The sequence below is a fragment of the Medicago truncatula genome, chromosome 6 (genome assembly GCF_003473485.1).
Source record: "Medicago truncatula cultivar Jemalong A17 chromosome 6, MtrunA17r5.0-ANR, whole genome shotgun sequence".
Classification (NCBI taxonomy): Eukaryota; Viridiplantae; Streptophyta; class Magnoliopsida; order Fabales; family Fabaceae; genus Medicago; species Medicago truncatula.
The window spans coordinates 17,292,470-17,305,832 of record NC_053047.1 but is presented as its reverse complement, the minus strand read 5'-3'; the positions used below and the strand labels follow the sequence as shown (position 1 = coordinate 17,305,832).

Sequence of the window (13,363 nt, the reverse complement as noted above, 5' to 3'; positions counted from 1 at the left end):
AATATCATTTCTATTTTTAAATATTTATTGAGACAAATCAAATATCTTATATACTAAATTAAAAGTAGGTCACCTGAATAGTAAACATGTTCAAACAACGTGTATTTAGGATCGGAGGAGTGATTGCTTTGGGTATCCACTGACATTAAACAAAGCACCATATGCTAAATATTCTGTAGTGTTACAGTAAATACTATATATTATACTAATTATCATGGTTTAGTGAACTAACCTTTGGAAAGAACAACTACCAATAATTAAGCCATACCTTTGAAACTTGAGTGTGTTTCTTTTTCTAAACCGACATTATGTTACATATTCCCTCCGTCTTTTAAATATAAGTAAAATTGGCTTTTTAGGTTCATTCATTTAATGACCACATACATCGTGGTTCATAATATGGACCACATACATCATTAAATAAATAAATCTAAAAAATAGATTTTGCTTATATTTAAAAACGGAATGAGTATAATAAAATTCTCACTTTTGGTTTTTCCCACACTGACGCGTACCTAAACCACTGGTAGTATGTTTTAATATGTATTAATTGGTGGTACTCATTTAATTCCATATCTCAAAGATAACACCAATAGACATGAAGTTTTCAAGTTTGTTATTATGATTAGATTTGTTCACCATCATCCTCTTCGGATGCATTGTATGATATTGCTATCAAATTAAAGTTGCGGCATGGCCACAATTTAAATTATAAAATGAGTTCAAACAACAAATTAAAACACTGATAATCCTTTTCTGATGCATTGTATGATATTGCTAACATAACTTAAAGAACTCTAAAGCGTTATAGTTGCTTCATGGGTGCCTTTCCTATGAAGACAACCTTAATTTGCCTCAAGCTTAAAAAAGTGCTAGAAGAAACACTTCATATCATCTAAAGTGGTCAATTCAAAGATTAAAGACATCATTAAAACTTGATGGCGATTCTTGATACTGTCTTTCCTACAACTAAGAGACAACCCGTGCGTTGCACGGGTTTGCTTAAATTTTGTAACATAAATGAAAGGCTAAACTGCAGTTTTAACCCCCTAACTTTTACAATGGTGCGATTTTGGTCCCCTATTAAAAAAAATTAAATATTAAACCCCTATGTTTTAGCCCCTTTGCAAAACAGACCTTTTGGTCAATTTTGACCAGGTCAACGCGGAGGTGTCATGCCACATGTGTATTTTCCCATTTATTTTTATTCAAAAAGCCAATTGTGTAATGGTTGGAAAAAAAAAATATAGAAGGTGTTGGCACGTGAGAGTTTTGTGGAGAATTGCATTTTCAGATTCTAGGGTTAAACCACAAACCCTTAAGTTTCCAAATCCATTGTTCATCAATAATCTCCTTCCAAAATCGTTACATAAATCAAATATCCATCACAAATCGAATTCCAGGTGATTTTTCATCTCCGTTTGTTGCGAAAATGAAGTGGAAAGAAGATGGAAAGGCGACGGCGAGTACGGATTCTAGGGTGAAGAATAAAGATGCGACGGGGAGTACAAGAACAAAGAATAAGAAGAACGATGCGATGGCGATTGAAGGTTCACAGAAGAAGAAAGATTCCAATATGGAAGTTACATCAACTCAAGGAAACGTGTTCTCTGGACAGATTCCCGACATGGATGCTTCAAAGTAAGAAGAACAGATGAAGAAGAAGGGTTGAAGAATTGGGGGATACTCCATACTTTATCTTGAACCATTCCATCAGAAGTCATTCCTGATGTTGCTCCCGAGTTTCGCTTTTGATGTTGTGGCTTTCCATGGTTGTGTTCACCTTTATAAACAATTTCTGCAATCTCACCATCTAATGATCTTTCAACTTTCTTTTTAACTGGATAATTAGGATATGTGCACTTGTAATAACTTCGAAGATACTCGCTTCTTTCCATATTTTCTCTAGTTATATCCATCATACGAAGGTCTATCAACATTATTTGTGGATGGTAATGCTTTTTGGTCCTCCTCAATGCTCTGTGGTGCCATCATACAAGATTCTGTGGCCTGATATGGTGGAATAAAATCAAGAAGAACAGATGAAGAAGAAGGGTTGAAGAATTGAGGGTTTTTAAGGTTGGAGTTTTTAGCCGTTAGAAGCTCTCACGTGCCAACACCTTCTATATTTCTTTTTTCTTTTTTTTTTCTTCCAAGCATTACACAATTGGCTTTTTTTTTTTTTGAGCAAAGGAAAGTTAATGCATTTCATTCATAATCAAAGAATACAAAGTAAGCGGTACATTATAGAAAATATGGGGGCTAGATTGGGAATAGGATGCTCTAGCTATGTTGTGAGCGACCCTATTTGCTTGCCTCCGAACATACGACACTACAAAGTCGGAATTGGTAAACAATAAGTCTCTACACTGTGATACAATGTTGCCAAACTCGTTAAGTTAAACAAAAGAAGAGTTGATGGCATCAGCGAGAATCTTATTGTCTGTTTCAAACATGACATCATGGTAGCCAGCTGCAATTGCCGTGAGTAATGCGTCAAGCATAGCAACAGCTTCAGCTTCTAGGACAGAACCAAATGATTGCAGAAGAGCTGATTTCCCCATTAACAATTGGCCCTTAAAGTTTCGAAAGCACATTCCAAAACCTGTTACAGTGTTATGGCTGAAAGTTGCGGCATCGATGTTACACTTTAGGACACCTTCTGGAGGTTTCTTCCAAGAGGTTATGTGGTCCTGATTTTGAGGTTGAGGTCTAGCTCGTTGCATACATCTCCATTCGTGAAGCGTATCCTTCGCTCTAGAAACAGTCGAAGCAGTAGTAGTGTCTAAAGAATCCCACAACTTTATGTTACGACTCTTCCACAAACTCCAAAGTAACATTGCGGCTGCGTGTTGTTGATATGAGGGTAACCTGTCAAGAAAATCAAACAACATAATAGTAAAATCATTAGCCCGGTGCAGCAGCTCGCGAATATGGTTTCCCAAATTAATACGATCCCAACAGTCCATAGCTTTAGTGCACACAAAGAATAGATGCATATGTGATTCTGCCAATGATTCACACATCACACACGTATCATCGCATGGTATACCCCTGGTGGTGAGATTAACACGGGTAGGAAGGCATTGACGAGCAAGACGCCAAAGAAAGGAACAAACACGTGGTGGAATTTTCATGTTCCAGAGAGTCATCCATGGGGGATTAGATGGCACATGAGTGGATGAATGTAGAAGATCAGCGCAAATGCGATAAGCGGACTTTACGGTGTATTATCCATCTGTTGATACCTTCCATAATCTAGTGTCCTCCATCGGTCTAGTGTAAAGGGGAATGGATGTCACAGCTGCAGCCACTTGGGGGTCAAAAATTGAATGCACCAGGTTATAATTCCATGACAGTAGATCCGGATTCATGAGCTGATTGACTGTGAGCTCTTCAAGGTTAGGAGGCGGCAGTGTTGGAGGTTTGTGCGAGGGGAGATTGCGAATCCAAGGCATTGGCCACACATTTATATTTGAACCATTACCAATCTTCCATCTATAGCCCAACGTAAGTAATGATTGGTTACTCCAAAGACTCCTCCATGTGTAGCTTGGATTATGACCAAGAGGTGCTTCCAAGAAATCCCGTCGAGGGAAATATTTGGCTTTGAGGACACGAGTAAGTAAGGAATTTGAGTCTGTCATGAGTTTCCAACTTTGCTTACCAAGCATAGAAAGATTGAATGCTTCCAAATTGCGAAAACCGAGGCCACCAAGACTTTTGTGCAAAGTGAGTTTCTCCCATCTCATCCAATTTATACCCCGACGGCCATTCTTTTTCGAACCCCAGTAAAAAGAGTTCATCATCCTTTCTAATTCCTCACACAAAGAACCAGGAATAAGAAAGGCCCCCATACAATAAGATGGAATAGCCTGAGCGACTGATTTAATTAGAATTTCCTTACCAGCTCGAGATAGAGAACGAGCATTTCAGGATTGACACTTCTTCCATATGCGATCCTTCAAGTAAGAGAAAATTGCCTTTTTGTTCCTTCCCACCATAGAGGGGAGTCCTAAGTACTTGCCGCTTCCAATAGAACCATAGACTCCAAGAATATTAGTAATGGTGGAGATTAGATCATGTTGGGTGTTGGTACTAAAAGCAATAGCAGACTTGTTGTAGTTTATTGCTTGGCCTGAAGCGTGTTTATAATGAAGGAGGATGTCCTTGAGTGCTTGAGCCTCTGATGTGGTGGCCTGGCAGAATAAGAAGCTGTCATCAGCGAAGAGAAGGTGACTGACAGGTGGTGCTGATCGACAAATGCGTGTGCCATGTAGTTTCCCTCTAAGCTCGTGATTCTTTATAGTGGCAGAGAGGCCTTCAGCACATAAGATGTAAAGATAAGGCGAGAGGGGGCAGCCTTGTCTAAGGCCTCTTCCTGGTGTGATGGGTCCAATACGATCCCCATTAAATATAACATGATATTCAACATATGTGATACACATCATCATCCAAGTTATCCATTGAGAACAAAAACCCAACTTTTCAAGAATAGCTTGAAGATAAGACCAGCTGACACTGTCAAATGCTTTGGATATGTCAAGTTTCAAAGCAACCTCACCTTTTTTTCCTTTTGATTTACAACGCATATGGTGCAAGATCTCGAAAGCAGTCAATGCGTTATCCGTGATGGAACGAGAGTGAATAAAAGCCGCCTGTTCTAAAGATATCCATTTACTAATCAACGGACGAAGACGGTTGGCAAGGACCTTCGAGATAATTTTGTATAAGATATTGCACAGTGATATAGGACGAAGATCCTTTATAGTTTCAGGGCAGTCCCCTTTCGGAATTAAAACAATATTTGTTTCATTAAGATCGGGAGGTATGTGACCAGAACTGAGCCAATTCGATGCTGCTAGAAATAGTTCGCCACCAATATCTTCCCAGAATCGATGGTAAAATGCTGGATTTAGACCATCCGGACCCGGAGATTTATCCGGATGCATACTAAAAATTGCCTCTTTAAATTCTTGCTCCGAGAAAGGTTGGATGAGAAGTGCATTATCATCATCTGATACTTTATCTTGAACGCATGATATGATAGGGAGAGGATCACTGTGACGCGCCATGAATATATCTGTGAAGTAATCATGAATGAGAGAACAAAGATCATCATGGGAGGTGATCCAGTTACCTGAACTGTCACGTAATTTTTTAATATTGTTACTTCTTTTCCTGGCTGAAGCTGACGCGTGGAAGAATTTGCTATTTGTGTCGCCATCGGACAACCAAAAAACCTTTGACCGCTGCTTACAGTAACCTTCTTCTTGGAGTAAAAGAGTAGCCATGTTATTTTGCATAGAGATCAAGTGAGGGTCACTTGCATCAGCATGAGAATTGCGAAAATCTTCAATGGCTGACCTTTGTTTGTTGATGAGATGTCGAAAATTAGGAACCAAATTTTTACTCCAAGATGCAATATCTTCTGAACAATGCCTGAGCTTAGCTATAATGTCCGAAGGAGGATAGTGCTCCCAATTATCCTTTACCATTTAATCAAGTTCAGGCTCAAGTAACCAAGCGTTGTTAAAGCGGAAACAACGGTAAGGTTTGCGCCATGGTAATGGATCAAGTTGAAGCAAAAGAGGCGTGTGGTCTGAAATTGGAGCAACCAATGTTTGCAGCGTTGCATTCGGATAAAGTGTCTGCCAGGAGGACGTGACAAGGGCTCTATCAAGACGGGCTTCTTTCGAGGATTCGGTTCCAATACTTTTGAACCAAGTGAATTGGTAACCAATCAACGGTATATCAAGTAAATTGCAGTCATTCACAGCATCTTGGAAGCCACGTATAAGCCATGGAGGGCGTTCAGGGCCTCCTCTTTTATCTAAGGTCGAGAGGTGATCATTGAAGTCCCCAATTATGCACCAGGGATCGTCTAGGAGGGTGCTTAAGGAGCGAAGCAAGTCCCAGGATTCTCTGCGTCTGCCTGAGTCAGAATAACCGTAGAAAGCTGTTAGCCTCCAATTACCGACTGCTTGATCTTTGATTTTTAGGTTAATGAAGTTTTGGGAAAAATTAATTAAAGAACAATCAACACAATTGGCTTTTTGAATAAAAATAAATGGGAAAATACACATGTGGTATGACACCTCCGCGTTGACCTGGTCAAAATTGACCAAAAGGTCTGTTTTGCAAAGGGGCTAAAACATAGGGGTTTAAAATTTAATTTTTTTTAATAGGGGGTCAAAATCGCACCATTGTGAAAGTTAGGGGGTTAAAATTGCAGTTTAGCCTAAATGAAAAGAAAAGAAAATGTTGGTCATTTTTTATTTTTAAAATAAGATTATTTTTGCAAAGATTTTTTTTTAATTTTGGAGTTGGGTTTGATGAAGCAAAAGCGCATTTGCATGCTATTAGATGTAAATTTTCCTTGATTTTAAGTAGTTAAAAATTAGAGATTATATGTTAAAGTTGTTTTATGTCATGATATCAAGCAAAACGTGATTTACAGGCCGCCTATCTAAAGAGACACTAACCATATTTAAAGATTAATGTGTCTGAGTGGATAGAAATGAAAAGAATGAAAGTGTACTTGACAATAAAAAAATGAAATAAAGATTTAAGGTAAAAACTTGGATTTTACCTTGTAGGCCTATATTTTAAAGGTAAAAAATTCAAAATTACCAATAGCATATGTTCCATCCTAAAAAGTTAGCATATATTCTATCAAAATTAAATAGTGACTTTTTTAAAATAAAAAAATACAAACACATAAAAAGGCAGTTTTTCACATTAAAAAAACATAAAAGGAATTGAAAAAAAAAAAAAAACTCAAACCCTAAAAACATTAAATATTTTAAATCATAAAATCCTTCTACCCAATCTGAACTCTGCATGTTATGATTGACAGTTTCCAAGGGTAAATCAATCCTTGATCCGTATTCACCATCATAAACGATGTCGGCGGTGTAATTGTTGTAGATTGCTCTCTGTTGATGTCGAGTGAACGAACCATGTTCCACTACATAACTGTTGAGCACCGAGAAGAATGTGATCTCAACATGTAATCATTGGTAAGAGCGAGAAATCCATCCATTTTTTTATGAATCATTTCCCTCTTCTTTCTCTTTTGTTCTTCATTTGTGGGTTATTTTTCGTTGAGCTCTCACTTGAATCCATTACTGAGTTCGGCAACAATTGTCCTCCCACTATTGTTGTACACATGTTGTTCCTTGTAGCTCAATGAAGCTAGACATATAACCCGTGCGTTGTAGAGATTTCAATAGAGTTATGTAACTTTTTTTAGATGTTAAACATTATGTCAGTGTTTTTTCAAGAAGAATTTTAATTATTTTACAATGAAGTTAGCTAAATATTAATAAGGAAAAATGTGTCATTTATATTGGTCTTGATATGAGAGCAATAAGCACAAAGAGGCTTGAATATTATTTATTTTTTAGTGCAAAGGATGGCCATATGCCCAATTATTTTTTTAATCTTTCTTATTTAACTAATTTTGTAAAGGATAAAACATATTAAGAAGTGTTACTTGAAATTACTTTTGTTATTATAGTTATTAGATAGAATAAGAAAGAGTGAGAATTTATAAGATATGTGAGAAGATTTTTTTATATGGGAGAATGTTTTTTGAAAAAGGAATTACACTTGATGAACATTAAAATCCACTTCCAAATTCATCCAAGAGTTGTATTAGGTAATAGAGTTTTTGTTGGCTACTATATTAGATAGAATAATAGTCGTGAAACTTGTTTAGATCTTACAGACAATATTTTTTGAAGAAGAACCAAATTTAATTTACAAAGAATTTAGCTAAATACTAATAAAAAAATGTACAATCGACAAAAGTAATTTAATCTTTAAGCACATTTTTAGTACACTTCTTAATATGACCTTCCTAGCACATTTTTAGTACACTTTTTTAAGAAGTGTTACTTGAAACATGGAGGGTAAACCTCCCTGCTTCAGTACACATTTTTAGTACACTTTTTTAAGAAGTGTTGCTTGAAATTACTTTCTTATTTAGACTCTTGATCTTATAACAATGTTAAATAAAAAATAAAAAATAAAAGCTTTAATTTCAATAAAAACAACCACCTTTTCATATATGAAGTGCACTCTCAACAAAACCCTCCATTTTCTCAAAACTTATGTATGTGAAATCAAAGAAAGGATATTCATTAGAGAAAACAAAAAATTATAGAAATATACATATATGAAGCTTGAACAAAGAATCAGAACTATCAAAAAATGAAATGGAAGAAGAAAATGAGAAGCTTTGTAATAAACTTGTGTGTGTAGGAGGATAGAATAAAAATATATTATAATGCATTCATTGTACAACTTGCATGAAGTGAAGTAAATGCAGTGCTTTTGCAAAAAGAAAATAAATATAGACATAAGGAATTATCATTACATTTCATAACGTTTCATTAACTAATCAAAAGTAACTTTTTAGTTTTTTTAATTTTTTCTTCTTCAGAAATATAAACTATTTGGTCAACCTAAAAGTAACTTGAGTCTCTATTAAGTCATAAAACCAATGAATAGCCAATAGATGATAAGTAAAAAATAGAAAAGAAATATAATACCAAATTGAAAGGTACTATCCAATATTTTCTTAGAAAAATTAATGATGAACAACCATTTTTTTATAAACTTCTTCATGAGTAACAACAGTGCAACAAAATAAAAAATAGAATAATTATCTATCCTATTTTCGTAATGCACATAAAATTTTTCCACATACACATTAAGGAATAAAAGAAAATATAAAAGAAAGTCGGAAAAATAGACTAACAAACATCATATAAAAAAAAAATAGAGCTTAAATATTTGACCAATCTAAAAGTAACTGGACTCCCTATCATGCCAAAGAAACAATTAATAATCAAGAGATGAAGAGTTAAAATGAGTGGAAAAAAAAGTAATACAATATTGAAGATGAACTAACCAATTGTTGCTTGAATGCGGTGATGAACAAAACCCAAAATTTGGTGCCCAAAATTTGGTGCACAAAATCACATATTTATACACACAATGTTTCTCAATGATGTGATAGTAAAAAACATGATATGAGATTAGAACATTTAGATAGCATGGTAGAGGAAAAGTGTAGAAAGTTGGTTTGGTGTTATTGACATCAATAGTAGACATGGTGGAAAAGTCAAGAAAAAATGAGGTAAATGATAAAATTGATCAACAAATACTACAGAATGAGCAGAAAAGGAATGAGATTTGCGTTGGTTATCATATAGGTGAAAGGGAAAAAGAGAAATATGGATGAGCTAAAATGTAACATCTTTTTAACCTTTATGTGGAAGAATGTAAACAGACAAATTCAATGGCGATGGTGTAAATATTATAACAAATAATCAATGTTTTTAAAAAATAGTAGTTGAAGGGGTTATAAGAATGAAGGATGTAAAAGTTCTGTTTTTTTTTTAATTAAAATAATAATGTTCAGTTACATTTGGTTAACATTGATGTGTATATTCCTATTCAATTACTTCTTTCTTATTAAGATTGCAATTGATTAGTGTAACTCTTTTTATCAAAATTATTATGTATAATGGTTTGAAGGAGTGACACATAAGCAAAGTAGTAGAATGATCAAGAATAAAAGTTAGAAAGGGGATCATTGGTGAAGTGACATGTAAGCAAAATGTAGTTTAGAATATATATATATACTAGGTTTATAACCCGTGCGTTGCACGGGTTTATTTAGAATATAAAAGGATGAGTTAAGTATGTTTTTTTATCTCTATAAAATATACTAACTTTTTGTTTTAGTTCTTCTAAATTTTTCCTTCGACTTATAAAATTTTTAATCACCACTTTTAGCCCTTATTTTTATGTCAACTCATGCGTAACTTTTGTATTTTTTAATTAAATTGTGCATTAATGTGTAGAATATTGTAAAAAACTCAATTAAAAAAAGAATTTTTTCACAAAACATGAATTAATTAAGAATTTTTAACGCCAAAAAAAATATAAAAATTCATATTTAATTCATGTGTTGTTCAATCTAATTTTTTTTAGGAAGACATTCTTATAATATTATAAACTTTTATTCAAAAATATGAATTTTACCTATAAGTTTGCTTAAAAGGTGAGACCAAAAGTGAAGATGAAAAACTTTTGAGGGACTAAAAGTCAAATAAAACTTTTAGACAGACTAAAACAAAAAATTGCTACATTTATAAGGACCAAAAACATATTTAACCCTATAAGAATTTGAAGAGTAGTGCTATGGATCTGAAAAATTTGTATAATAGAATAATTTGAGTATATCTTCTTGTACAAAAAACAATAAATAGTCTAAGATATGTGTGAAAAGTAAGAAAGATAAACAAATACCTTATTATAAAACTGAAGAGGGGTTGGAGAAAGTGATGATAACTCAAACAAAAATTTATATATAACAAAAATATTTAGCACAATAGTAAAATTAAAATAAAATATTTATGATTTGGATAGTGTATATACTTTAATAAGAGTTTTAAAGAGATGATTGACTCAGTTTATGATTTTTTATTTGAGACTAAAACTTTGCTAAATATCGCTTTATTTTTGCAATATCAACTTTATTTTCTACTAATTGAAAATGAAGACAAAATGTGATTTTTTTTTTCCATGCATGTATGCTAACACTATAGGGTAAGCTATGGTGGTGAATCAGTCCTTTTAATAGCCTAACATATGGTTGTGAATATGTATCAACCAATCCAATAAATTGTAACCGATTAGTTATAACAAAAATGACCTTATGTTGTATTGAATTCAAGCTAATGGAAGGTTCAACGTGAATGGGCCGACATTAAAAAATGAAGCGGAATGATGGATATAGTGAATGGAATTTTCGTGAAATATAGCGAAGGTGCATTTGCCGTTTAATTTCCTCACTTTCCTCTCATATTTTCCACTAAAAAAGGAAGTTGAATGTTTGACTGTTAATTAAAACACAGCACGTGTTAATTCGGGACAGTCGCTATGCATATCCTTCGCTGGATATAGCACTGCTCAAAAATGAATTAGAATAGTAGTTAAGAGAGGTGTTCAACTGTATATGATAGCAGAAATAGTACCATTGAGGAAACACTCTGAGATTTACTTGGCGTACAAAACATCAGGCCCAACCTTTCAGAAGACAACATAAAAACCAAGACGATTACACTTGGATCAACAGAACCTAATAAAGATAACAACATCAACTATAAAAACATGGAGTCGAACCTTTTTTTTTTTGGAAAAAAACATGTAGTTAAAAAAAAACTGAGTTTGTTACATTCCGATTTGCATAAGAAAAATTATGTTATCAAATTAAACAATACTACCCAAAGCTATATAAGTTGAAGATATATTAATAAGAACTTTCTGAATTAAGAACCACACCTAGGTATATGTTGTCTATCATCATTGCTATGAAATTTGCCTTAACATCAGCACTTCAAATATAGTTAACAAAATGTGCTAAATGTTGAGAAGGCAATAAACACACAACACAAACGGGTAGAAATTCATTTACCAATTTTTTATGTTTACTCTAAATATCATGGTCACCAAACACTAATAGGAACAATATTCATTGAATGACATGATTAAAGGTGCCTCATACCAGATACAGTTGATTGACTGCTAAGAAAACAAAAGGATATAAACCACGTAAAAACAAATTACAAATAGATTGAATACTTCAAATAAACTCTAAATAATGGAAGATGAATCAGAAATAATATGATTGAACGGGAACAAACATAGGTAAACGAAAAGTAGTATTTGATGAACCTAAAGAGGTGAATCAATGGACAAATAATTGAGCAATGAAAAAACTTCTCTAGGTGGAGATGTGCATAAAAGAGTAGAAAATGAATGTGGGGTAAGTGGTGTTTATAAAGGGTGAAAGGGAATGTGAAAAATTATGCACCAAATTTGTTTAATTTGTAGGAATGAGTTACACAAATTAATTGGTAGTTACATAATAATTTATTCAATTTGTAGGTTATAAATAAAAAATGAGTAGTGGAAGGAGTCACACAAATGAATTAATAGGAAGTTACATAATAAAGATGTAAAAAATGAAGAAAAAGAGAAAGCCACTTGGTGAATGCTTAGAAAATTAGTTAGAAAATGGAGCATTGGTGTGGTGACATGTAAGCAAAGTGTAGTTTAGAATACATGTATATAGATAGATAGATAGATATATATATATATATATATATATATATATATATATAGATAGATAGATAGATATGAAAGTGCTAATTATTATTGTTTATAGGAGCCAACTTTGAAAAGTTACATGACAACTTTAATTATTTTAATTAAGAGATATATATATTTTTTTTAAAAGTTAAAATGAATTATATTACCACCTCAAAAGAGTCCTTCCTAGCACAAGACGTACTAAGAGAAAAACAACAGTGTCCGAAACAATAATTACAAAAGTCTCCTGTACAGACCAAACAAAATGAAAAGAAAACATTAGCCTATGTCCAAAATGGTAAACGGACTAAGCCACCACCCATAGTAATTGAGAGGAAGAGAATTAAGAGATATCTTTGAAAACATTAAATTTAGTATAGCCATCTTCTAGACATCAAATTTATTTTAAACTTGCATATATTAAGAAGTTTGAAATAGTAAAATTGTATTGTAACTTGTGTATTTTATATTAAATATACAAAATTTTGTTATATTTTTAGTTTTTTTTGTTAATTTATATTTTTTATATTTTCAATAAAAAGTAATCGAGTATTTATATTTTTTATGTACATGGGTCGCTCCCTTGTTAATTTTATTTTACTCTGATTTTTATTCTCTAAAATTTATTTTCTATTTAGCATAGAAATATCACCAAATTATCTTTGGATCCAAATTATTAAATAATGTTTAACTAGTTATCACTTTTTATCTTTTAGAATCGTAATTTAATTTCAATTTTAACTATGATCCGTGAGAGAATCAAATTAGACCATCGAAATTAAAATCGGAGAGAATCAAATTAGACCATGATCCGTGAGACGTGATCATCAGTATTCCCACATAATGATCTTTACGCTTTAATGTTAGTAACTTCACAATGAACCTTAATAATTAAATGCACACGATTTAATCTATTTTAACATAAATAAATATTTTTACAATATCTACAAATTTGAAAAAACCATTTAAGAAGAAAAAATAATTCATTTCTTTGTAATTTAAGTGTCAATGATGATTAAATTTAAATATGTTGTTATTAATTTTATAACTTAGAACATAAAATACATTTTAAATGTTAAATGTTTTCTAATATGTTTTGCTTAAGAGGTGGGGAGAGTGTATATTTAACATAAGAGGGAGTGGAGTGTAATTTAAGCATATTTCAAGGTAGAGGAGTGTAGTTTACTCATTA

The 13,363-nt window shown here is 32.9% G+C and overlaps 2 protein-coding genes across 2 annotated transcripts; both read right to left on the bottom strand.

Moving 5' to 3' along the window:
* Window positions 1-2,399: 2,399 nt before the first annotated feature.
* Window positions 2,400-3,137, bottom strand: LOC112422784 (uncharacterized). Its single transcript, XM_024786444.1, has one exon. It carries the CDS (start codon window positions 3,135-3,137, stop codon window positions 2,400-2,402), a length of 738 nt encoding a protein of 245 aa, XP_024642212.1.
* A 93-nt stretch (window positions 3,138-3,230) lies between these two features.
* On the bottom strand, window positions 3,231-3,857 carry LOC112422783 (uncharacterized mitochondrial protein AtMg00310-like). The gene has a single exon (XM_024786443.1). It carries the CDS (start codon window positions 3,855-3,857, stop codon window positions 3,231-3,233), a length of 627 nt encoding a protein of 208 aa, XP_024642211.1.
* Window positions 3,858-13,363: the final 9,506 nt, after the last annotated feature.